General features: G+C 64.2%; 2 protein-coding genes across 2 annotated transcripts; both read left to right on the top strand.

The window, feature by feature from the left end:
- The first annotated feature begins 1,084 nt into the window (after positions 1-1,084).
- LOC129399885 (basic proline-rich protein-like) lies at positions 1,085-18,941 on the top strand. Its single transcript, XM_055121287.1, is given in 4 exon segments — positions 1,085-1,870; positions 2,087-2,677; positions 17,877-17,971; positions 18,824-18,941. Coding segments are annotated over 4 exon segments (1,590 nt in total).
- ARL4C (ADP ribosylation factor like GTPase 4C) lies at positions 18,768-22,137 on the top strand. The gene has a single exon (XM_055120551.1). The coding sequence runs from the start codon at positions 19,003-19,005 to the stop codon at positions 19,579-19,581; it is 579 nt and encodes a 192-aa protein (XP_054976526.1). The 5' UTR covers positions 18,768-19,002; the 3' UTR covers positions 19,582-22,137.
- The last annotated feature ends 225 nt before the right edge of the window (positions 22,138-22,362 follow it).

Genomic DNA, 22,362 nt, shown 5'->3' with positions numbered 1-22,362 from the left:
TCCCTGGGCTCCTCCCCCTCCTCCCTGGGCTCCTACACCTCCTCCCTGGTCTCCTTCGCCTCCTCCCTGGCCTCCTCCGCCTCCTCCCTGTGCTCCTCCTCCTCCTCCCTGGGCATTTGTGCCTCCTCCCTGGGTTCCTCCGCCTCCTCCCTGGGCGTTTGTGCCTCCACCCTGGGCTCCTCCACCTCTTCCCTGGGCTCCTTCTCCTCCTCCCTGGGCGTCTGTGCCTCCTCCTTGGGCTCCTCCGCTTCCTCCCTGGGCTCCTCTCCCTCCTCCCTGGGCTCCTCCACCTCCTCCCTGGGCTCCTCCACCTTCTCCCTGGGCTCCTCCCCCTCGTCTCTGGTCTCCTCCCTCTCCTCCCTGGGCTCCTCCGCCTCCTCCATGGGCTCCTCCGCCTCCTCCCTGGTTTCCTCCCCCTCCTCCCTGGTCTCCTCCGCCTCCTCCCTGGGCGCCTCCGCCTCCTCCCTGAGCGTTTGTGCTTCCTCCCATGGCTCCTCCGCCTCCTCCCTGGGCGTTTGTGCCTCCTCCCTGGGCTCCTCCCTCTCCTCCCTGGGCTCCTCCCTCTCCTCCCTGGGCTCCTCCACCTCCTCCCTGGGCTCCTCCGACTCCTCCCTGGGCTCCTCCGCCTCCTCCCTGCGCGTTTCTGCCTCCTCCCAGGGCTCCTCCGCCTCCTCCCTGGGCGTTTGTGCCTCCTCCCTTGGCTCCTCCCTCTCCTCCCTGGGCTCCTCCCTCTCCTCCCTGGGCTCCTCCACCTCCTCCCTGGGCTCCTCCGACTCCTCCCTGGGCTCCTCCGCCTCCTCCCTGCGCGTTTCTGCCTCCTCCCAGGGCTCCTCCGCCTCCTCCCTGGTTTCCTCCCCCTCCTCCCTGGTCTCCTCCCTCTCCTCCCTGGGATGCTCCGCCTCCTCCCAGGGCGCCTCTGCCTCCTCCCTGGTCTCCTCCTCCTCCTCCCTGGGCGTTTGTGCCTCCTCCTTGGGCTCCTCCGCTTCCTACCTGGGCTCCTCCCCCTCCTCCCTGGGCTCCTCCGCCTCCTCCCTGACCGTTTGTGCCTCCTCCCTGGGCTCCCCCGCCTCCTCCCTCGGCGTTTATGCCTCCTCCCATGGCTCCTCCGCCTCCTCCCTGGGCTCCTCCGCCTCCTCCGTGGGCTACTCCGCCTCCTCCCTGTGCGTTTGTTCCTCCTCCCTGGGCTGCTCCGCCACCTCCCTGGGCGCCTCCGCCTCCTCTCTGGGCTCCTCCTTCTCCTCCCTGGGCGTTTGTGCCTCCTCCTTGGGCTCCTCCGCTTCCTCCCTGGGCTCCTCCACCTCCTCCCTGTGCTCCTCCGCCTCCTCTCTGGGCGTTTGTGCCTCCTCCCTGGGCTCCTCCGCCTCCTCCCTGAGCGTTTGTGCCTCCTCCCTGGCCTCCCCCGCCTCCTCCCTGGGCGTTTGTGCCTCCTCCCATGGCTCCTCCGCCTCCTCCCTGGGCTCCTCCGCCTCCTCCGTGGGTTACTCCGCCTCCTCCCTGTGCGTTTGTTCCTCCTCCCTGGGCTGCTCCGCCTCCTCCCTGGGCTCCTCCGCCTCCTCTCTGGGCTCCTCCTTCTCCCTGGGCGTTTGTGCCTCCTCCTTGGGCTCCTCTGCTTCCTCCCTGGGCTCCTCCACCTCCTCCCTGTGCTCCTCCGCCTCCTCTCTGGGCATTTGTGCCTCCTCCCTGGGCTCCTCCGCCTCCTCCCTGAGCGTTTGTGCCTCCTCCCTGGCCTCCCCCGCCTCCTCCCTGGGCGTTTGTGCCTCCTCCCTGGGCGCCTCCGCCTCCTCCCTGGGCTCCTCCTCGGCCTCCGTGGGCTCCTCCACCTCCTCCGTGGGCTCCTCCACCTCCTCCCTTGGCACCTCCACCTCCTCCCTGAGCTCCTCCGACTCCTCCCTGGGCTGCTCCGCCTCCTCCTTGGGCTCCTCCTCCTCCTCCCTGGGCGTTTGTGCCTCCTCCCTGGGCTCCTCTGCCTCCTCCCTGGGCTCCTCCTCCTCCTCCCTGGGCTCCTCCATCTCTTCCCTGGGCTCCTCCCCCTCCTCCCTGGGCTCCTCCACTTCCTCCCTGGGCTCCTCCACTTGCTCCCTGGCCTCCTCCGCCTCCTCCCTGTGTTCCTCCGCCGCTTCCCTGGGCTCCTCCACCTCCTCCCTGGGCTCCTCCGCCTTCTCCCTGGGCGTTTGTGCCTCCTCCCTGGGCTCCTCCACCTCCTCCCTGGGCTCCTCCACCTCCTCCCTGGGCTCCTCCGCCTTCTCCCTGGGCGTTTGTGCCTCCTCCCTGGGCTCCTCCACCTCCTCCCTGGGCTCCTCCACCTCCTCCCTGGGCTCCTCCACCTCCTCCCTGGGCTCCTCCGCCTTCTCCCTGGGCGTTTGTGCCTCCTCCCTGTGCTCCTCCGCCGCTTCCCTGGGCTCCTCCACCTCCTCCCTGGGCTCCTCCACCTCCTCCCTGGGCTCCTCCACCTCCTCCCTGGGCTCCTCCGCCTTCTCCCTGGGCGTTTGTGCCTCCTCCCTGGGCTCCTCCACCTCCTCCCTGGGCTCCTCCGCCTTCTCCCTGGGCGTTTGTGCCTCCTCCCTGTGCTCCTCCGCCGCTTCCCTGGGCTCCTCCACCTCCTCCCTGGGCTCCTCCACCTCCTCCCTGGGCTCCTCCACCTCCTCCCTGGGCTCCTCCGCCTTCTCCCTGGGCGTTTGTGCCTCCTCCCTGGGCTCCTCCACCTCCTCCCTGGGCTCCTCCACCTCCTCCCTGGGCTCCTCCGCCTTCTCCCTGGGCGTTTGTGCCTCCTCCCTGGGCTCCACCACCTCCTCCCTGGGCTCCTCCGCCTCTTCTCTGGGTGTTTGTGCCTCCTCCCTGGGCTCCTGCGCCTCCTCCCCAGGCCTCTGTGCCTCCTCCCTCTGCGACTGCCTCTACCCTCTGGGCACCCGCGCCTCCTTTCTGGGCTCTTCCGCCTCCGTTCTGGGTGCCCGTGCCTCCTCCCTTGGCGCCCCCGCCTCCTCCCTTGGCGCCTCCACCCTCTCCTTGAGTGCCTCTGCCACCTCCCTTGACGCCTCTGCCTCCTACCTGGGCTCCTCCGCCTCCTCCCTGGGCTCCTCCTCTTCCTCCTCCCTGGGCTCCTCCTCTTCCTCCTCCCTGGGCTCCTTTGCCTCCTCCCTGGGCTCCTCTGCCTCCTCCCTGGGCATCTGTACCTCCTTCCTGGGCGCCCCCGTGTCCTCCCTGGGCCTCTGGGCCTCCTCTCTGGATCCCCGCGCCTCCTTCCTGGGTTTCTTCATCTTCTTCCTGGGCGCCTGCGTCTCCTCCCTCCTTCCCCCAAGTGTGCGCCTGGCCAGGATCTAGGAGCCCCTCGGCAGGAAGCAAACATTTACCCCGAGCAGGAAACAGGAGCGCCAGTAAGTGGAAACAGACGAGGTGGAGACGCGCCCTCCCCGGCATCAGCCTCACGGTTGGTGTGAGATGTGCGTGGAGAATTCCCCGCAGGAGATGCCAACTCTGAGACTATAGACTGAAGATCCACGTGGGCAAAACACTGCGGCAATGCCAAGGAAAGCACCCGGGCGTGTCTGCGAGGGAACAGCCCCAACAGCCCCTTGCGGTGATGCTCTCAGATGGGGGCGCCTTCTCCCAAGACACGCTGACCAGACAGCGGCCTGGGGAGGTCCTGAGCCAGAGCAGGGCCAGGCCTGCTGGCCGGTGAAGCGGGAGCAGGAAGAGGCACGTTTGAAACGAGTCTAACTGAGGCGTTGGGAGGGAACCCCGCTAGGCCTCTCTCTCACTGCTGTTTCTCTCCGGACAGCATCTCAAGTCAGTGGAAATCCCAGGCAGGCCCTCGCAACTCCTGGTGTTCTTCAAGCACTTCCAAATCTCCTCATGTCAACAGTGCACTTCTTCCCCGGTTTGCCATGGAACCTTGGTTTGGCAATGTTCGGGCCGCGGGCCAGAAAGATAGCCCAGTGGTTAGGGCACTCACTCAGTTTGAGCACAGCAAGCCAGACTTGATCCCTAACATCTGGTCCTCAGAGCCCCCCTAGGAGCGATCCCTGAGCACACAGTCAGGAGTCAGCCCTGAGCACTGCTGGGTTTTAAAACAAACAAGAAGAGCAAGCAAGATTTATCAAAAGAAAGTTGAATGCAGTGGTGCAGTCCGTGGTGAGTTCCGGGCTGTGCGTCCTCGCTGAGCTGCTCCCGGCCCAGGGTTCCAGGCCGGGGCGCTGCCTGCATCTCCTTCCTCTGGGCTTCCTCGGTCGGCCCCTGACGTGCCCGAAACCCCTCACACAAGGGAGTCCGGTGAAGACCTCACGTGCTTCCCGAGGGCCGTTTCCTCCTCTGCTTCCTCTGCGTCTGGAGCTCCGCCCTGTGCCTCCGTCTCTCCATCTGCGCCCGGCCCCTTCCAGAAGGCCGAGCTGCGCCGGACGCGGGGAGCTGGCCAGGGGCCAGGCGCTCGGGAGTTTCCCACACACACCCGCTGCTTTCCCACGGCCGGCAGAGCACTTCCGGGAAGGTCTCGCTGGCTCCAAAGGTTTAAGTCAGCAAGTGAGCGGCCCGCGTCGGCGCTGGACTCCTCCCCTTTGTGCTCAGGGGAGAGGGCGGAAGAGGGGCGGATGCGAGCTCCATCCGGGCGTGTCGCTGGGTCCCCCGGGGCAGAGGCCCTGGTCGGGCTGCTGGACACCAGGCAATGTCCTCTCAGCGGGCTGGTAGGACAACGGCGAGCTGCAACCATGCATTAGCTCAAACGTTTAGAGCAAATCGTGCCTTATTTGGAAATTCCCTGAAGACCCCGTTCATGTGTGTGTGTGTGTGTGTGTGTGTGTGTGTGTGTCTGTGTCTGTGTGTGTGAGTGTATGTGTGTGAGTGTGCATGCGTGAGTGCGTGTGTGTCTGTGTGTGAGTGTGAGTGTGTGTGTGTGTGTGTGTGTGTGTGTGTTTCCTGAGCAACGTTAGTGCTTTCACCAAATTCTAAGAAATCACTTCAGGTAAGGAATAGGGGTCATCAAACAGCGGTTAGATCCCCAGGAGGTTAGAGCCCCACTAGGAGTGAGCCCTGAGCACAGAGCCTGGAGTCACCCCTGAGCACAGAGCCTGGAGTCACCCCTGAGCACAGAGCCTGGAGTCACCCCTGAGCACAGAGCCGTGAATCACCCCTGAGCACAGAGCCAGGAGTCAGCCCTGAGCACAGAGCCTGGAGTCAGCCCTGAGCACAGAGCCTGGAGTCACCCCTGAGCACAGAGCCGTGAATCACCCCTGAGCACAGAGCCGGGAGTCAGCCCTGAGCACTGCTGGGGTTGGCCCCCACCAACAGCTCCCGGCGCCTCAGGGCTCTGCTCCTGCCCTGACCAGGGCCATCTGGCCTCTCAGTGAAGGTTCAGCATTTTCTCCCAGAAGAGGAATCGATCCCCCTGGTGGGCAGGCGCCAGCAGTGAGCACTGGCCAGGCGAGCCCAGGAGGGAGACCTTCTCCTGTCGCTTTCCGGAGGCAGGAGCCGGAGGTCTGAGCCCGCCCTGAGGAGCAATTCCGCGGTGTGTCCACCCGGGCAAGCCCAGAGGCTGCAGAGACAGGCCGGGCGGGAGGCGGCGTCCGCCTCGCACCGACCAAGCCCACTGGGTCCCAGCACCGCAGAGGGTCCCCGCGGTGGGAGGGCCCGGGACCCCACATTGTGGTCTGGTGTCCCTGAGACCCAGGCTGGGGCAGCACCTCCTAATCCCCCCAGGCAGGGGGCTGAGCACAGGCGGGACCCCCGGGTTCCAGCCCCGCCCCCCACGCCAAGGGCTGCTTCCCGCAGCCCAGAGCTGAGAGCTGTACGAGCACTGCCGGGAATGAGCCGGGATCAGACAGAAGGAGAACTCGCTGCCTGGTTCCACGGGGCGTCGGACCTGAACCCCACGGCTGGGGGGCCTGAGGGCGCACTCTTAGTCTCATGGTTCCGGGGGCAAAAACCCGACGCAGGCCAATGCCGGGGCCGTGGCCAGCCGCCTTCCTCCTTCCTCACCAGGACACCCCCAGCCGCGTCCGACGGGCACAGGGCGTGTCCAGTGCCTCGGACAGCTGAGCGGAGGGGCTCCCTCCCCCCCCTCAGAGTGTCCACCCCGCACCGCCTCCTCTCAGCTCGGCCGCCCCATCTCCCGAGAGCCCCGCCCCCCATGCCACGTCCGGGCCTGTCCTCCGGGGGGACTCGAGTTAGGGTCTGCCCGCGGGATCCTACCACAGAGGCCCCAAGTGGACAGACTGGGGTGTCCTTGCCCCCCCCCGTGGCCTCGTGCAGGCTCTCCTCCCAGTGCAGAGAGAGACCCCGGCCCCACCCCGCCCCGTGGGGTTTTGTCACACCCCACTGGGCTGCAGCCCTCTCTGGTCCCATGGGGACGTTTGCCTTTTGGGTCACACCCGGCGATGCTCAGGGGTTCCCCCTGGCTCTGCACTCAGGAATCACCCCTGGCGGTGCTTGGGGACCCTATGGGATGCTGGGGATCGAACCCGGGTCTGCTGCATACAAGGCAAACGCCCTCCCCGCTGTGCCATCGCTCCGGCCCCCCACCTTGGGGACGTTTGGAAGGAACAGAGGACCTGGCGGGGCCCCTGCCCTTACTCAGGAGCTGGGGTTCGAGGCACTGAGAGGGGCACCCAGGGAGCGAAAGGGCCCGAGCTCCCGGCGGGCGGGCCTTTGCCTGGGTGAGGGGCCGCAGAGGGCGCCCGAGAGAGGCCAGGGCCCGGCGTGGGGAGACGGCGCTGGGACCCCTCACTTCCCACCTCCAGCCGGGCCCAGGTGCCTCTTTATTCCCCGAGGCCCAGGCGCCCCTGCCCCACGCCTAGCAACCCCGGCCTGTTGCCAAGGAGCCCCGACCATGGCTGACGGGACACAGAGCAAGTTCTTTGTGGAGCCATGGTGGGGGGCGTGTGCCTCTCCTTCCCGCCCTCGCCCCCGCGCCGTCCCCTCTCCCGGCCCACGGCTTCTCCCTGCAGGCTCTCTGCCGAAGGCGGCCCAGGCGGGTGTGAGGGCCGGCATCTCTTTCTCCTCCCTCGGTTCCTCCCACCGGCGCCCCCTCACGGCCCGTCCCTCCAGGATCTAAGGACCCGCTGGCTGGCCGGGAGCCGGCCCAGCCTCAGCCACCTGTGCCTGGCTGCCATGGCAACGGGGCATCCCCGCCAAGGAGCGAGATCCAGGTCCAGCAGGCGGAGCCTGCCGGGGATGATGCTCCAACAGTTCCTCTCTCCTTGCTCCAGCTAACACCTTGACGCGGTTTAAGTCCGAAGCGGTTTCTTTATCTCCCCAAGCGGCCGGTTTCCTCTCCCCTCCCCTCCCCTCCCCTCCCCTCCCCTCCCCTCCCCTCCTCCCGGCACAGCGTTCCTTCCCGTTTCCTGGAAACAAGAGTGAATCAGACCCTCTCTCACTTGAGAAATGTGAAGGTTTGAGAGTTAGTGCCGGGGGAGGGGGGCGTCTCCTGCCTTGCAAACAGTCAACCTGGGTTCGATCCCCAGCACCCTAGATGCACCCCCCAGGCCCATCAAGAGTGATCCCTGAGCACAGAGCCAGGAGTAAGCCCTGAGCACTGCCGGCTGTGGCCCCCAAACCCAAACTGAGAATGTGAAGAAAGAGACGCGTCTTCTCTCCACGGAGAGGGACCCGGGGGTCCGGGAAGACAGAATGGGGTCAGGGACTTGCCTTGCACGGAGACTGGCCCACCCCTGTCCAGTCCCCGCTAGCGTACGTGGTCCCTGGGGGGCACCAAAGCTTGGGGTGTACTGAAGATGGGCCCTGAGCACCCCTGTGTGGGGCCCAGCCCCCCAAAGACAAGACACCGGTGGGAAGTGCCTCTCTTCCGTCCACCTTTCCCAGGGGTCTGCGGAACCAGCAGGCCTCCTGTCTCGCCTCAGGCCTCCGGGGGCTGGTTTTCCCCTGACGGGGGAGAGGGCCAAGGGGTAAGGTCAGACCCTGAGCGGATCATGGGATCATGAGTGTGTCCCAAAGGGACTGGAGGCGGGTTCGAGTCAGAATCTCAGGACACCGGCCTGTCGTTCCAGCAACCAGCGTCTTTTTCCTCAATGGCCTTTGGCCCCCATTGTCTGGGCCCACGCATGCACCACCAGTCCTGAGCTCAGGTGACAATTTCTGTGGTTTTGCAGATTTCTTTCCTCTCATCCAACCTCTCCAGGTCAAGCCCAAGACTTATGAGGCTTTTCTAGCTTCTGCTTAACTATAACGAACAGCACGGGGCACGGACACTCCGACCCCACTCTCTTATTCTCCTAATCAAAGGTATATCATTTTTGGTTTTTGGTTTTTGGGTCACACCACGTGATGCACAGGGTTTTTTTCTGGCTCAAGCACTCAGGAATTACTCCTGGCGGCGCCCAGGGGACCATAGGGGATGTTGGGATTTGAACCCCTGTCGGCCGCGTGCAAGGCAAACGCTCTCCCTGCTGTGCTATCACTCCAGCCCCAAAGGTCTATCATTTAGTTCAGACCAGGCCCAGTGGTGCTCAGGGCTTAGTCCTGGCTCTGCTCTCAGGGATCACCCCAGGTGGGGCTCAGGGAACCTTATGGGGTGCCGGAGATCAGATCCGGGCCAGCTGTCTGCCAGGCAAGCACCCCCCCGCTATACTATACTATACTATTTCTCCGGACCCTTTAATAGATGTTGCTGTGGCTTTTATTCATGAGGTTTCGCTCTCGTGAAGGGACGTACTGTTTGGACAGCTTTCCTCGGAACAGCTTCTACCTCCCAGCTACAACAGCAAAAAATAACACTTAAGCTCTGTGACCAAATTAAGTCTCCCTCCCATTAATGCCGAATAGTAGGCCCTTCTAAGCCGCGCGCGTTCTGGTGCAGAGTGGTATTTATAGATCCAAGACAGACTTTAACCACAATATTTAGCAACAGAGAAAACGCTCCAAAGAGACTCTCCGGGCTCTCCTCCCCCTCCCAGTCGCCACTCTGACACCAGAAGGGAATAAATACGGCTCCTGAGATCTGGGCTCCGAAACTGCGGGATCCTCCACTCTTCCTGCTTCTCCCTACAACTCGGGAGCGCGTCTCGACAGAACTAACTTAACTCTAAGTTAGGTGTTTAGCAATCATGCTTTTTCCCAAATGGAGTCAAATCAAATGGATATTTTGGGACGTTGCTCCCTGTTTATTCTGTGAACTTCTGGACAGACTGTGTTTAAGTGCCTGAGAAAGCTGAAATCTCTCACTTGTATGTATGTTTTGGTTTTTTTTTCTGTTCCAAGGGAGCAGACTCAGCAAAGCTCAGGGTTCAGGGGGCCGGAGCGATAGCACAGCGGGTAGAATGTTTGCCTTGCACACGGCAGATCTGGGTTCAATCCCCGGCATCCCATATGGTCCCCCAAGCACCTCCAGGAGTAATTCTTGAGTGCAGAACCAGGAGTAACCCCTGAGCATCACTGGGTGTGACTGACCCCCCCAAAAATATTTCAGTTTGGAGTAATAGTACAGCGGGGAGGGCGTTTGCCCTGCATGAAGCCAACCCAGGTTCAATCCCCGGCATCCCCTATGGTCCCCCAAGCACCGCCAGGGGTAATTCCTGAGAGCAGAGCCAGGAGTAACCCCTGAGCATCGCTGGGTATGACCCAAGAAGCAAAGAGCTCAGGGTCCACTCCCGGTGGTCCTTTCTCTGAGGACCTATGAGGGGCCAGGGACTGAGTCCGCGTTGGCTGTGAGCCAGGCACGTGCTGTGTCCATTGTACGACCCCCTCTGCCCAGAGGGACCCAATTCTCACGCCTGAGCCCCCTCCAGGCCCCGGTGGACTCCCCGGTCTGGGCGAGAACCTGGCGGCTCCCCGTCCCCGCTGCTGCTGCTCAGAGCAGAAGCGACAGTGCTCTCCCCGCAGGTGAGGCTTTCTCCCGGGTCCCTCCTTCCACACCAGCTCCTGTCAAGTCCCCGAGAGAAAGGGATCCAGACCCTTCACCCCCAGGCGTCTCCACTCGCAGGAGACGCTGTCAGGACGTGATCTGTGAGCCTGTGTGAGAGCTCCCTGTGCAGTGCTCCCCAGAGGGCCTGCTCCTCCCCCTCCCAGGGGCCCCCTGCTTCCTCGCCCTCCCTCTCCTGGCTCTCTCTATTCATTGCATCTTCCCCAGGCACTGGGGTGCTCTGGTCCGCAGAGGGGAGCGAGCAGCCCCGTCGGGCTGGAGTAGGGAGCACGGGCTCCGAGCGCGATATTCCGGGGTGACGGCAGCAACAGGACAGCAACAGGACGAGCCCCGGTACCTGCCGGGCTGGGCCAGCCACGCTCTCAGCCCTCTGGGTGTCAGGGCCTCGCCCGTGGCCTCTCAGAGGAGACCCAGGCTCCGAGGGCCCCGTCTCGAGGCGTCCTCACCACCCCTGCAGGATCACGTACTCTTTTTTTTAATCAAAACGGCCCAGGAGGCCGAGAGGGATGAGAGCTGTCCAGGTCGCGGAGACAAGGGCGAGGAGGAGTCAGGGTCCAGGCCGGCAGGAGCACCTGAACGTGCAGGTTGCAATTCCGGGCCCTGCCGACAGGGGGCGCCGCTCTCATCGCGCGCTTTGAGGGCCCGAAGCTGGCCAGCGGGCAGCCGCAGCCTCTCCTGCAGGTGTGTGTGGTGGGGGGGGCGGGGGGGGCGCGGGTCCTGCACCGCAGGTCTCGGCAGGAGTTATCACTCGTCAGAAGCTGCGCGTTCCAGCGTGTTCCGAGGCGGCTTTTCTGCCCACTGTCTGCTGGGACCTTGGGTTTCTTCTGACAGAGGAGGAATCCGCGGTGACGGGACCCTGGGTGGGGGGTCACTGGCAGCACGGAGACACTGGCGTGGGGGATGCTGGGGGCGGGGTCCCGTGCTCCCCAGCCTGCGCCCTGCACCCCAGGGGGCCGAGCTCCAGGGACAAGCAGCTCAGGGTCCTGGGGGGCTGCAGCCGGGGAGGGGCCGGGGGGGCTCAGCTCACAGGGGTCCCAGACTCTGAGGACCAGGAGGAGAGACCCCCACACACACACACACGTGGTGTGGGGCTTACGAGCCCCTGAGCGAGAGGGGCCGCCAGGACAATCGTACCCGGGTGCGTCACCCCTAACTCAGAGCCCACAGCACACAGCACACGCCACATACAGCGTGCACGTGTCACACACGCCGGGAGCACACGCAGCATTCGCAGACACCGCCTCAATTCAAGCATGCTCCACATGTATCACACACCACACATATGCACACACATCACAGACACACACACCACACACATATATCACATATCACATAGAGACACATAACACACATACTCACACCACTCAAATACACACAACACACACATGCACACACATACACACATACATCGAATGCCATATAGACATACACAGTACACACACACTACACACACATACGCACCACACACATCCCCACACCATACACACGCACACATCACATACCATGTGGACATACACACCACACACAAACCACACACATACACACCACACACATACACATATCACATGCCATATAGACATACATCACACACACTACACACACACATACCATATACGCACACTACATGCCATATAGACAGACATACCACACACGCATACACTACACACACATATACATCACACACACATACACAATCACATAGTACAGATATACACACCAAACATACCCTACACACATCTCACATATACCACACACATCACACGTAACATGCACCATATATGCACATATAAATACACGTCACAGTATACACCCATCATACACACTGCGCACAACACACATGTGTACCCATAGCACACTACATACACACACACCCCCACCTCACTGCACGCACACCATACACAGACGCCATCCACTCACACTCACACATGCGTCCCCGCACACACGCAACATTCATGCGAGTCAAAGCCGCTCTGGCCCCGCCCTCCCTGCAGTTCTTCTCGGGCTCGGGAGCACTGGCGAGCTCAGGGGCCCTCGGGCCTGTGCCGGGTCTCTCCAGCAGCCGGGCAGCAGCGGTGCCAGGACGGGACCCCCAGCTCTGATGCCCCCCCATGGGGACCACCGCCGTCCCTCCTGGCCCGAGAGTGAGACGGGGCTTTTCCCTGGGGGCCCCGGGACACTCTCAGCGGGTGGGGCCCGTCCCCAGCAGGGACCAGCGTGTGGGGGCAGGCGGGCGGCAGGGACAGGGAGGCCCGTGCCCAGGGGGGACCCCGCTGGGGAGAGGGACTCTGGGGGCTAACTCGGGCCCAGGGGTGGGGGGAGGGTGCGAGAGGCCCAGAAAGTCTCAGCTATGGCCGGGCCGCGGGCGCGGGGAGGCTCCAGTCGGCCCGGTCAGCCTAGCCGGTCAGCCTCGGGACAGCAGCTCCCAGGGGACGGGAAACCTCTGCGGACGGCGACCCGCAAGGCCCCTCTGAAGGGCTGTGTGGACCCGCCGCCGGCTGGCGTGTTGTTGGACACGCATTGTCCGAACTGGCTCTTTCTGAGGGGGAGCAGGGGTGAGGCCCTCGGGGGCCCCAGGGATCTGGACGCTTCTTTCCTGGGTGCCGGTGTCCACGAGCTACGCGGGTGGGCGGGACTTTCCCCAACACCCGAGTAGGTATTTCCACACACATGGGCAGGGTCAGACAGGAGCAAAGGTGCAGGTGAAACACGTGTCTCGTTCCCAGCACACACACACACACACACACACACACACACACACAGAGTTCACAGAGTTCTGTCCAGAGACGACGGTCCAGCCCTGTGTCTCCTGAGGCCCCGACCTCAACGCACACATCTCTACAGCTACCACCTCACATGCACGCACATGCATGCACACGCATGCACACGCCTGTGTGTCCATGCAGATGTATGCAGAGATGCATGTGAAAGACCGAAAGGGCCAGCCACGGGCCAGCCCCAGAGGAACGGCTGTTGTGCTGACACAGCAGGAAGGACTGTTGGCGACTCCGTCCTGTCTCCCTCCCCCAAGAAGCTAGAAGGACTCTCAGGGTTAGGAAAAGTGGAAACAACCGGCCTGAGGTCGGGACGAAGTTTGGGGTGTCATCACCCGCCTCTGCGAGAAGCCGCCCGGTGAGTTCTCTGGGCTCTGCCCACACCCCCGCCCGGTGACCCACCGCGGGTCCTTGGCCCCCAGCGGCCTTGCCACACACAGCCACGCCCAGAACACCCCCCGTGATGCATGTCTGCCTTCTCTGTGACGCCATGTATGTCTGTGGTGTGTTCCTTGACTGCGGGCTGGCGGTTCCCCTCACACACCTACAGTTTTCTGAGAAATGGCTGGGAGACGTCCCAGCTCTCACCCGGCTCCACCCCTGCTGGGCTCGGGCCTGACCCAGACCCCACCCCCACCCGGGAGCTGCCCCCACCCGCGATGTGGGCCAACTCCCTGTTCCTGTTATTTCATGGTTGATAAAGTCCCTTTTCTTCTTTCCTTTCTTTAAAAAAAAAAAAAAGACTTGAATATCTTTTTTTTTTTTTTTTTTTGCTTTTTGGGTCACACCCAGTGATGCACAGGGGTTACTCCTGGCTCTGCACTCAGGAATTACCCCTGGCGGTGCTCAGGGGACCATATGGGATGCTGGGAATCGAACCCGGGTTGGCTGAGTGCAAGGCAAACGCCCTACTCACTGTGCTATCGCTCCAGCCCCTTAATTTATTATTTTTTTAAGTTGACTCTGTGAGATGCACAGTGACGGTGCTCTGCAGGTCACAAAGTCCCTTCTAGGTCACTGGCGCTGGGGCGTTGAGCTCCACATTGGTTCTTACCCCTCCCCAGGGCCCTTAACCTGGCCAGCACCCACGGGTGCATCTCTGGTGGCTCTGGGCTGGGGCTGCATGCACAGGCCCGAGGTGTGGTCACAGCGTGCTGGGGGCCGTCCTACTGTCCCCGGGGGAGCAGCGTCGCAGGCTGAGGCCCGAGATCTCCGTTCCAGGCCGGGGACCTGCTGTGGGTGGGGGACGGGGAGTCTCCGGGCAGCGCTGTCTGTGTTTAGGGACACGCAGAGCAGGTGGAGGCCAGGTCACCGGGGACTCCTGGGGCGGTCTGGTGAGTCCCCTCCACGGGACCCGGCGGGAGCCAGCGAGGGGAGTTTCCATGACGGATGGGGCCGCGGGCAAGGCCGCGTGAGCTCCGGCCGCCCTGCCGGGAAGCAGCTGGCCGCCAGAGTGTCCGGGGGCCCCCCAGGCCTGCTCAAACGCGGGCCCGCAAGAAGCCTGGCTTGGCGGCGACCCCCACGGACAAAGGCAGCAGGAACTGGCCACCCGCCCCCGCCGGCCAGCCAGAGCCAAGAGCGCCGGACCCGGGCACAAAAGCGCGATTGTGTCTCTCCGGGGTCCGGCCAACTAGGTTTTAATTAAATGAAATTAATAGGTGCCCCGGCCCACCTGGGGGAGGGGGGCACGGCTCACCTGGGGGCTGGGGGGAGGGGCGGGGGGCAGGCGGGGGGCGGGGGATCCAGGTTTCTGTCCAGGCCTCCCTGATCCGTGCTCTGGCCTGGCCCTGGACCGTGGGTGTTTGTCATTCCTTTCTTATTCTCTTTCTTCGCGGACGCTGTCAGAGGAGGCATTTAATTACAGCGATCGGATGATTAAAGGACCCAGAACTAATTGCCTCATGCCAAGGCTTTCCTGCTGCCCCGCCAAGGCCCCCAGAGCCGGGGCCTCTCTGCCGGGTCAGTGGCCCCGAGTTTCTACTTCCTTGAGGGGTCGGGGCTCCCTGGGGAAGTGGAACGCCGCCTCAGGCCGCCTCACCTAGGAAGAGTCTGACTCGGCTCTGGGTCTCCCTGAGTCACCCCCCACGTCCCCACGCTGACCAGAGGCACCCATGAAGTCTTGAAGGAGAAAAGAAAGTCCTTTCGTTATTATTATTTAAAAATATATATATATATTTTTACCACGACAGCAACAATAACCATACGGGGCTAAATGCACTCTTGGTCCCCAGTACCACATGGACCCCCGAGGCCAGCCAAGAGCAACCTTTAAGTACTGAGCCAGGAGTGGCCCCTGAACTCCTCGAGGGAAGGCGAGGGAGAAGGCGTCTGAATTGCCCCAGCTCCGTTGCATAGAGAACAGGCCCTCTGAGCGTTTCCTTTTTCCCTAACAGCCACACGACACTCCTCCCTGGCCCCTCCTGGTGTTTGGGTCCACACCCAGTGATGCTCAGGGGTTACCCCCTGGCTCTGCACTCAGCAATGACTCCTGACAGTGCTCGAGGGACCATAGGCTAGCGGGGATCGAACCCGGGACAGCCGCATGCCAGGCAAACGCCCTCCCCGTGGTGCTATGGCTGCAGTCCCCACACCACACTCTTGAATGCAAAGTTCAAGGACGCAAAGGGGGCTTGCTTGGGACCACTCAGCTGCAGGTGCCAGGGACTGCAGGATCAGAGAATTCTGCAGAGAGGAGACCCTCGCGGCCCCAGGACTGGGTGCGGGGTGCCCTCCCGCAGTGGTCCTGGCCCCGGCCCCTGAAGACCCCCTTCTATGCAACGGCCGTGCCCGGGAGGTCGCAAGCGAGCTGGATTTTCTCTGTCTCTTGGCAGCTGCTCCTCCCAATGCCCCTTTTCCAGCCAGTGTGTTTGGGATTCGCTTTCCCGCTCCCCTTCACTGGCCGGAAGCCCGCCTGTTCCGGACCAGCCTCCCAGACCAGCCCCAGAGGGCCTGGAGAATTTTCTCAGGGTAAGCAGCGGGCACCAGGCGGTGTGGCCGCCTGGCTTTGGGAAGAGAATCCACAAATCCAGCCAAGCCGGGTTCCCGCAATGCCTGGGGGAGCCGCAACTCTCCCGCGCTAACACAAACCGCCCAGCAGAGGGCGCTCCTGCACCGCAGCAGCCAGGCCTGGGCAGCACCCAAGCTGACCCCAGGATGGCGTGACCACCGCCAGGCGTACGTCCCCCCTGTCCTGAGAGTCACCATCAAACAGACGGCGCAAGGCTGTGTGTGGGGGGGCTTCTCACCCTTGCCTACAACGCCAGGAGAGCCAGCGTCCAGCCCCGAGCGACTCTCCCCTGGCCAGTGCTGGACCACCTCGGACCCGGGCGGCACCTTCACTCCGACGCCCGGGAAGGAAGCAGTTCTTCCGGCTGCAGCTCCCAGATCGTTGCGTTCTGCTGCCTTGAGCCAACGGGCTTGGGCTTGCTTTTCCAGGGGCCCCCTGTCATCTTTGGGTTTGCTTCTGGGGGAGAAATGCATGCTGGGAAGGAGGCGGCGTGCAGGGGGCCCCGCTGGGTTTTGTGAGGGCGAGGAGGGCAGCACACAGCCGCTGGCATCCTCTCCGGGCACCCGGGGCACGCGGGCAGCCCTGCGGTTTGGGCAGCTCACGTGACCGGCCCTGCTGCTCCGAGGGTGTGACCTCAAGCCCCCTGTCGGGGGTGGGGGGCGTCAGGCACTGAGAGGGGGGTGTGCGGAGGGATCGAGGGCCGCCACTGGCAAGAAGGCGGGAGTCACTGCTGGCACCAAGCTGGGAGCCCCTTGGCTTCAGCCCCCAACCCTAATGCCCCCTCCAGGGAGATGCGGGCTCCAGGGGGTCACTTCTGCATGTCCTGCTGCGGGCGGGGGGGGGGGGAACACATGACATTCTTGCCCGTGTTCCCGGGCTTATCCGTCAGCATCCGTGGCTGAAACGCATCCGTGGTCCATCCAGCTGAATGACATTTTTATGCGTTGGGAGTTAAATTACCAACTGTAAAACCAGCTTCTCACCTGGTGAGTGAAATTAGACTGTAGCTCAGTTGCCATTCAATTACGGCAAGTTGCTGTTTAATGGCTCGGTTCTGGAAGGTTCTATTAATGTCTATTAATCTGCCTTTTCTACCAGACAACAGACGGCCCTTTGCTGCGAACCCTTAGTGGAGGGAGGGGGGCGGGGGTGGGCCCGGAGCCTGGGCAAACTCTGAGCTCCCGAGACGGTCAGTGTCATGGGCTCGACGAGGAAACGTGCCAGATGTTTTATCAGAATATTTCCCTCTTCTGATCCTTGGAGTAAAAGCAAGACCTGACGAGGGGACAGGTCACCAGGGAGCCAGATCCGGAAGGTTCTGCTGGCCTGTCCCTCTCCGGACGCCTAGCCCTCATTGGAATCACACTTACTTGATCAGAAGCGATATATAAGCTGAAAAGCAGAGGAGCCAGGGCCCCCCTGTCTCTCTGGCACACGGGGAGGGGCCGAGGTGGCAGCCCAGGCAGGCGGTTGGAACACAGCCCCCCCCCACGGAACGGGGAGCGTTGTCAGCCACCGGCTGCCTGTTGCCTCCTTTGCTCACTTCCTTTCATCCTGGGGCATCTTCTTGGGGGACCCCACCCCGGTTTAGCTCCTGGGCCCCATCCAATGAGTAGTTCCATCCATCTGGACCGCAGAACTCGACTCAGGGCCTGGGGGAGGCACACAGGCCACGGGGGCGGGGAAAGAAACCCCAAGACCTGAGCCAGGGGCACCCCAACCTACCTGGCCACTGCTGTCTGCTCAGAAAGAGGTCACCCGGGGGTCCCCCGGAAATCTGCCAGCTGAACCTAGGGGACTTCGGCCCCCATCCCCGTTATTCCAGAACCCCCCACAGGGTGGCGCTATGACCCACCTGGGAAACCCCGACCCCACCTGCAAACGTGCTAGGGGAAAGAAGTCGGGGGCAGGGGCGAAGGTGCAGCGGGAGGACGTTATCCCCAGCACCCACGGGGTACCCTTAGCCCCGCCAGGAGCCAGCCCTGAGCACTGAGACGCCTCAGCCCTGCGGAGTCCCACCGGGTCTGAGTCCCGCTGGACCCCGAATGTTCCCCGCGGCCAGGGGCGCTATTTCCATTTCTGCCCAACGCAGCTTGGGGGCAGTTTCTGTCCTTCGCATGGAAATTCAGGCTGCTGGCGCGGGCTTGCCCTGAAACTGGCTAGGGGGCGTGGGGTGTGGCCAGGGTGGGTCCCTCCCCTTCACCTGGCCCGCAGCCCGGTCCTCCTCTGTGTCCAGCGAGGGGCCGGGGGTCCCCGGAGCCCCCCGCGGGAGTTCCCGGGGCGGCTGGTCCTGCCCGGGACGGAGGGGCTCTGCTTCGGGCGGCGGGAGGGGTGCGGTCGCGACCCTCGCGGACAGCTGGACGCGGGGGCTGGGGGTCCTGGCGAGCGTCAGGGGCCCAGGTGGGGTGCTGGGACCGAGGGGGGTCTCCCCGCGGGTGGCCGGCGACGTGCACAGTCAGGCGTGGGCACAAGCCGACCCGGCCGGGGCCGCGCGCCCGCGTCCGCAGGGCCGCAGCGGGGTGCGGGGCGCGGTGACCGCGGCCGCGCTGGCCGCGCGCTGCAGAGCCGCCGCGGGGCCCGGCCCGGCCAGGGCGTTCCGGAGCTATTTTTACCCGCTGCGTCAGCGGCGGCGGCGAGAGGCGCTCCCCGACCATTGTCTGGGCGCGGCGCGGGCGGGCGGGGACGCGCGGCCTTTCGAACGCGGCCAAGCGCGCGAAACCCGCCGGCGGGGCGATGCGGTGCACGCCCCCTGCCCCGGACCCGCGGCGCGCGGGCCGGGCTGGGGGCGGGGCCGGCGCCTGGGGCGGGGCCTGGGCGGGGCGAGCGCCCCGTGGGGCGGGATATTGGGCGGGGCGAGGGCCTGGTGGGGCGGGGTCTGGGAGGGGCGAGTGCCCTGTGGGGATGGGCGTGGGCTCTGTGGGCGGGGTCTGGGCGGGGCGAGCGCCCGGTGGGGCGGGGCGAGGGCGCTGTGGGTGGAGAAGGGGAGGAGTGAGCGCCCTGCGGGGCGTGGTCTGGGCGGGGCGAGCGTCCGGGGCGTGTCCGGGGCGGGGCGAGGGCCCCGGGGGCGGGGCCGGGGCGGGGCGGCCTCCCGCCGGGCTGGGCTGGCGGCGGCGGCGCGGCGCGGGGACTGCGGGGACAGCCCGGCGGCCGCGCTGCAGCGACGCCCGCGCGCCCGCCCGCCAGCCCGGGGAAGCCGCGGGCCGCCGGCGCCGCCTCCGAGGCGCGGCCCGGGCAGCGGGAGCCCCGCGGGGAGACAAAGCGCGGCCCGGGCGCCGCGATGCGCGGCGGGCGCGGCGAGTGAGCGCGGGCAGGGGGCGGCGCCGCCCGCCGCAGCCGCAGTGGCCGGCGCCGCAGCAGGAGCCATGGGCAACATCTCGTCCAACATCTCGGCCTTCCAGTCGCTGCACATCGTCATGCTGGGCCTGGACTCGGCCGGCAAGACCACGGTGCTGTACCGGCTCAAGTTCAACGAGTTCGTGAACACGGTGCCCACCATCGGCTTCAACACGGAGAAGATCAAGCTGAGCAACGGCACGGCCAAGGGCATCAGCTGCCACTTCTGGGACGTGGGCGGCCAGGAGAAGCTGCGGCCGCTCTGGAAGTCCTACAGCCGCTGCACGGACGGCATCATCTACGTGGTGGACTCCGTGGACGTGGACCGGCTGGAGGAGGCCAAGACCGAGCTGCACAAGGTGACCAAGTTCGCCGAGAACCAGGGCACGCCGCTGCTGGTCATCGCCAACAAGCAGGACCTGCCCAAGTCGCTGCCCGTGGCCGAGATCGAGAAGCAGCTGGCGCTGCACGAGCTCATCCCGGCCACCACCTACCACGTCCAGCCGGCCTGCGCCATCATCGGCGAGGGCCTCACCGAGGGCATGGACAAGCTCTACGAGATGATCCTCAAGCGCAGGAAGTCCCTGAAGCAGAGGAAGAAGCGGTAACGCGGGCGGGCAGGGAGCCCACCCGGCCGACCCCCGCCCGGGACCAGGGGCTGGCCCGGCCCGGGAGGGGGGGGCCTTTTGTCTGAACCGCAGGGCCCAGCTCGGGGGCGGGGGGCGGCCCCCCGCTCGGAGTGGACATGCCAGTCTCGCCTGCCCAGGTGGAAGGTCCGGATGGCCAGAGACAAAAGCATCCCTCCCTCCCGGGGCCAGAAGTTCAGCCCGCCCCGCCCTCACCTGGGCTGTGGTTCTGGTGGTATGCAGCGCCCCGGGGACCCGGGGGTGCCCAACCCCGGGGGACGGCTGGCCGAGGGAGGGAGGGCCCTCCGGGGGGAACCAGCCCCCTGGAAGCCCTATCATTTTCTGTCACAGGGCAGGCCCCTGTTGAAATCTCATTTGTCATGCTCTGGGCCCTGGACGAGATGGCGGCAGGGACCTCAGGGTGCCCCGGGGAGGACAGCGCGGCAGGCAGCCGGGAGGGACCCAGGGCTCGGCCGCGCTGGCGGGGGGCAGGGGGCGGGGGGATGGCCCGGAGAAGGCCCCTGCCCTCGGCCGCTCTGCGGTGGCTGACGGAAGACCCATTTTCCGGAGAACTGCTTTCAGCCTGGAATCTGACATCTTCCAGATGATTCGGACCCTCTCCGTGAGCAGGTCACGGTTACGCAGAAAGACCAATGGGAAAAAAAAAAAAAGAAGTGTTTTGATTAAGAAAAGGGAAAAAAAAAACAAAAGCAACTGTGGGAGGTGGTGGCTGGTGTGGCGTTTGCTGGGTGCAGGGTAAAGGTGCAGCGAGGGGGACTCGAGCGGGGACTGCGGGGGGGGAGGGGCGGGGGACTGTGTCATCCCCGGCCCCCAGGGCTGGAGTCGCACGTCCTCTTCTTCTCGGCTGACCGGTTTGGGCCGCAGGCAGTCTGGGCCCGGGGCGCCTCTGGGCAGATGCCGCTGGGTTTTGTTTATTTGTTTGTTTTTCTAACAACAAAAGCAAAACTTCCACGAAGGAATATTCACCGGGGAGGGGGAGCGGGCGGGGAGAGAAAAGGACTTTGTCCTTTTCTGTCCTTCCCCCCCCCTCTGCGAGAGGCACGCGGCGTTCCGGTTCCTCCTGGCTCCTGGTGACCCGTCTGGTTTCAGCTTTGATCGTGTAGAGTATTGGCTGTCGTGCCCGCCCCTCTTCCCCCCGCCAAGGAAAAATAAAAAATAAAACCCAACCCCACCTTCTTGCAAAAGCTGACCTCGCATGGGTTTTAAAGCGAAGGCAAAGCACAGGGCTGCGGGCCGCCAGGTGCATTCTTGCGGGAACTGGTCCCCCGCGGGGCGAATCCAAACAATGAGCCCGGGGAGCCCGGGCTGCCGGCGGGCTGCAGGCGCGTGACGTCATGGTCACTGCACTCAGGCTTTTACGGTTTACTTGAAAGGCTTTGGGAGCTAGAGAGAGGGAAGGGAGAAGAGATGCTTATTTTTAATAATGTAACTGAAGAGATCCTTTATAATCAGGACGGAGTCTCCTTTGCAGAAGCTGTAACGGGCAGCTCGATCTTTTGTTGTTGTCGTTGTTGCTGTTGTTGGATTTGATTTCCTCTTTGGACCCTTGTTTACACGGAGAATCGTGTGGTCTCACACCTCCCCCCCTCCCCGTCCCCCCTCGTTCCCCACCCCACCCCCAGCCACCCTTACCACCACGCTTCGAAATTCCTGTCGAGAAATTGGGCCCGGTCATGTCTGAGCACGTGCCCGGTCAGGTCACACACCCGGCATGGACACGCGCCTGGGCACTCAGAAAGTTCATCGAAGAGCCGGGGCTCCCCCGCCTGGCCTCCCCCCTGCAGCCCGGCCCCGCAGGTGATTGACGTGTTTGAAAAAAGAGACTCTGGCCGCCCGGGAGAGCTTCCTGCCTTGGGAGGGGGGTCTCGGTGACCCTCCAATGCTGGCTGTTTTTTTTTTCTCGAAGCTCAGCAGAGACAAATCGAGCTGAAGCATGCTGCACGCCACGCGTGCCTAGCGCGCGGCCGCCGCTTCCTAAAGGGGCTGGTCCCTGCGCGGAACACGCCGGAGAGGCTTTCTTACAAAGGGGAAATCCATCCTCCTTTATTTTCTTCACGGGCAGCCGTTTCTCAAAAGGCCCCACGCCCGTGAGAGAGTAGTCTGCGCCCCGTGCCACCCGAGATGCCAAATACCGTCACTCCTGTCCCCAGTCACTAGGTGCCAGCCAGGCGGCCTCGCCACAGAGGGAGCGAGGACGCTGCTTTCTGCTGTCCAGAGTGAGTCGTTGTCGGTCGAACCCCGCGTGCCGTTCCCCGGAGCCTCGGTACCTCCCTCCGCCTCGGACCCAGATCCAGCCCGGCGGGCAGCGGCGCGGATCAAGTCCCCCCGGGAGCGTGTGCGGGGGTTCCCGCTGCCCCGGGGAGGCCCGTCTCGTCCCCGACTCCTCTCCCTGTGGGTCCTCTGTCCTGGTGTCGTTTCTACTGCTGTAGTTCTCTGTCCTGACCCTCCCCGCGCCCCCGCCCTTTTATAACGCGTATATGATGCTGTGAACAAAAATAAATTATTTATACAATCACACGGTCTGGTCTGGGCTCTGCTGGGCTGAGTGGCGGGGGGCACCCGGGGGTCGGGCCCCCTCGGCGGACGCCATCCCCGTCGCGGTCGGCCCCCCTCAGCGGACGCGCCCGTCAGTGCTCGTTTCTCCCCATGGATCAATTTGGTGAGGCCGCAGACGGCCCAGGGCACCCCAAGGGGGTTCACCGCCGGCTTCCGCCAGGACTGCCCGGGACCCCGGGCCGAGGA

This window comes from Sorex araneus, chromosome X (assembly GCF_027595985.1).
Source record: "Sorex araneus isolate mSorAra2 chromosome X, mSorAra2.pri, whole genome shotgun sequence".
In the NCBI taxonomy this organism is placed as follows: domain Eukaryota; kingdom Metazoa; phylum Chordata; class Mammalia; order Eulipotyphla; family Soricidae; genus Sorex; species Sorex araneus.
Note: the sequence above shows the minus strand (reverse complement) of the source record. Positions and strands in the feature narration are given on the sequence as shown.

Coding starts and splice junctions, on each gene's coding strand:
- ARL4C (XM_055120551.1), top strand. CDS start 19,003: ATGGGCAACATCTCGTCCAACATCTCGGCCTTCCAGTCGCTGCACATC.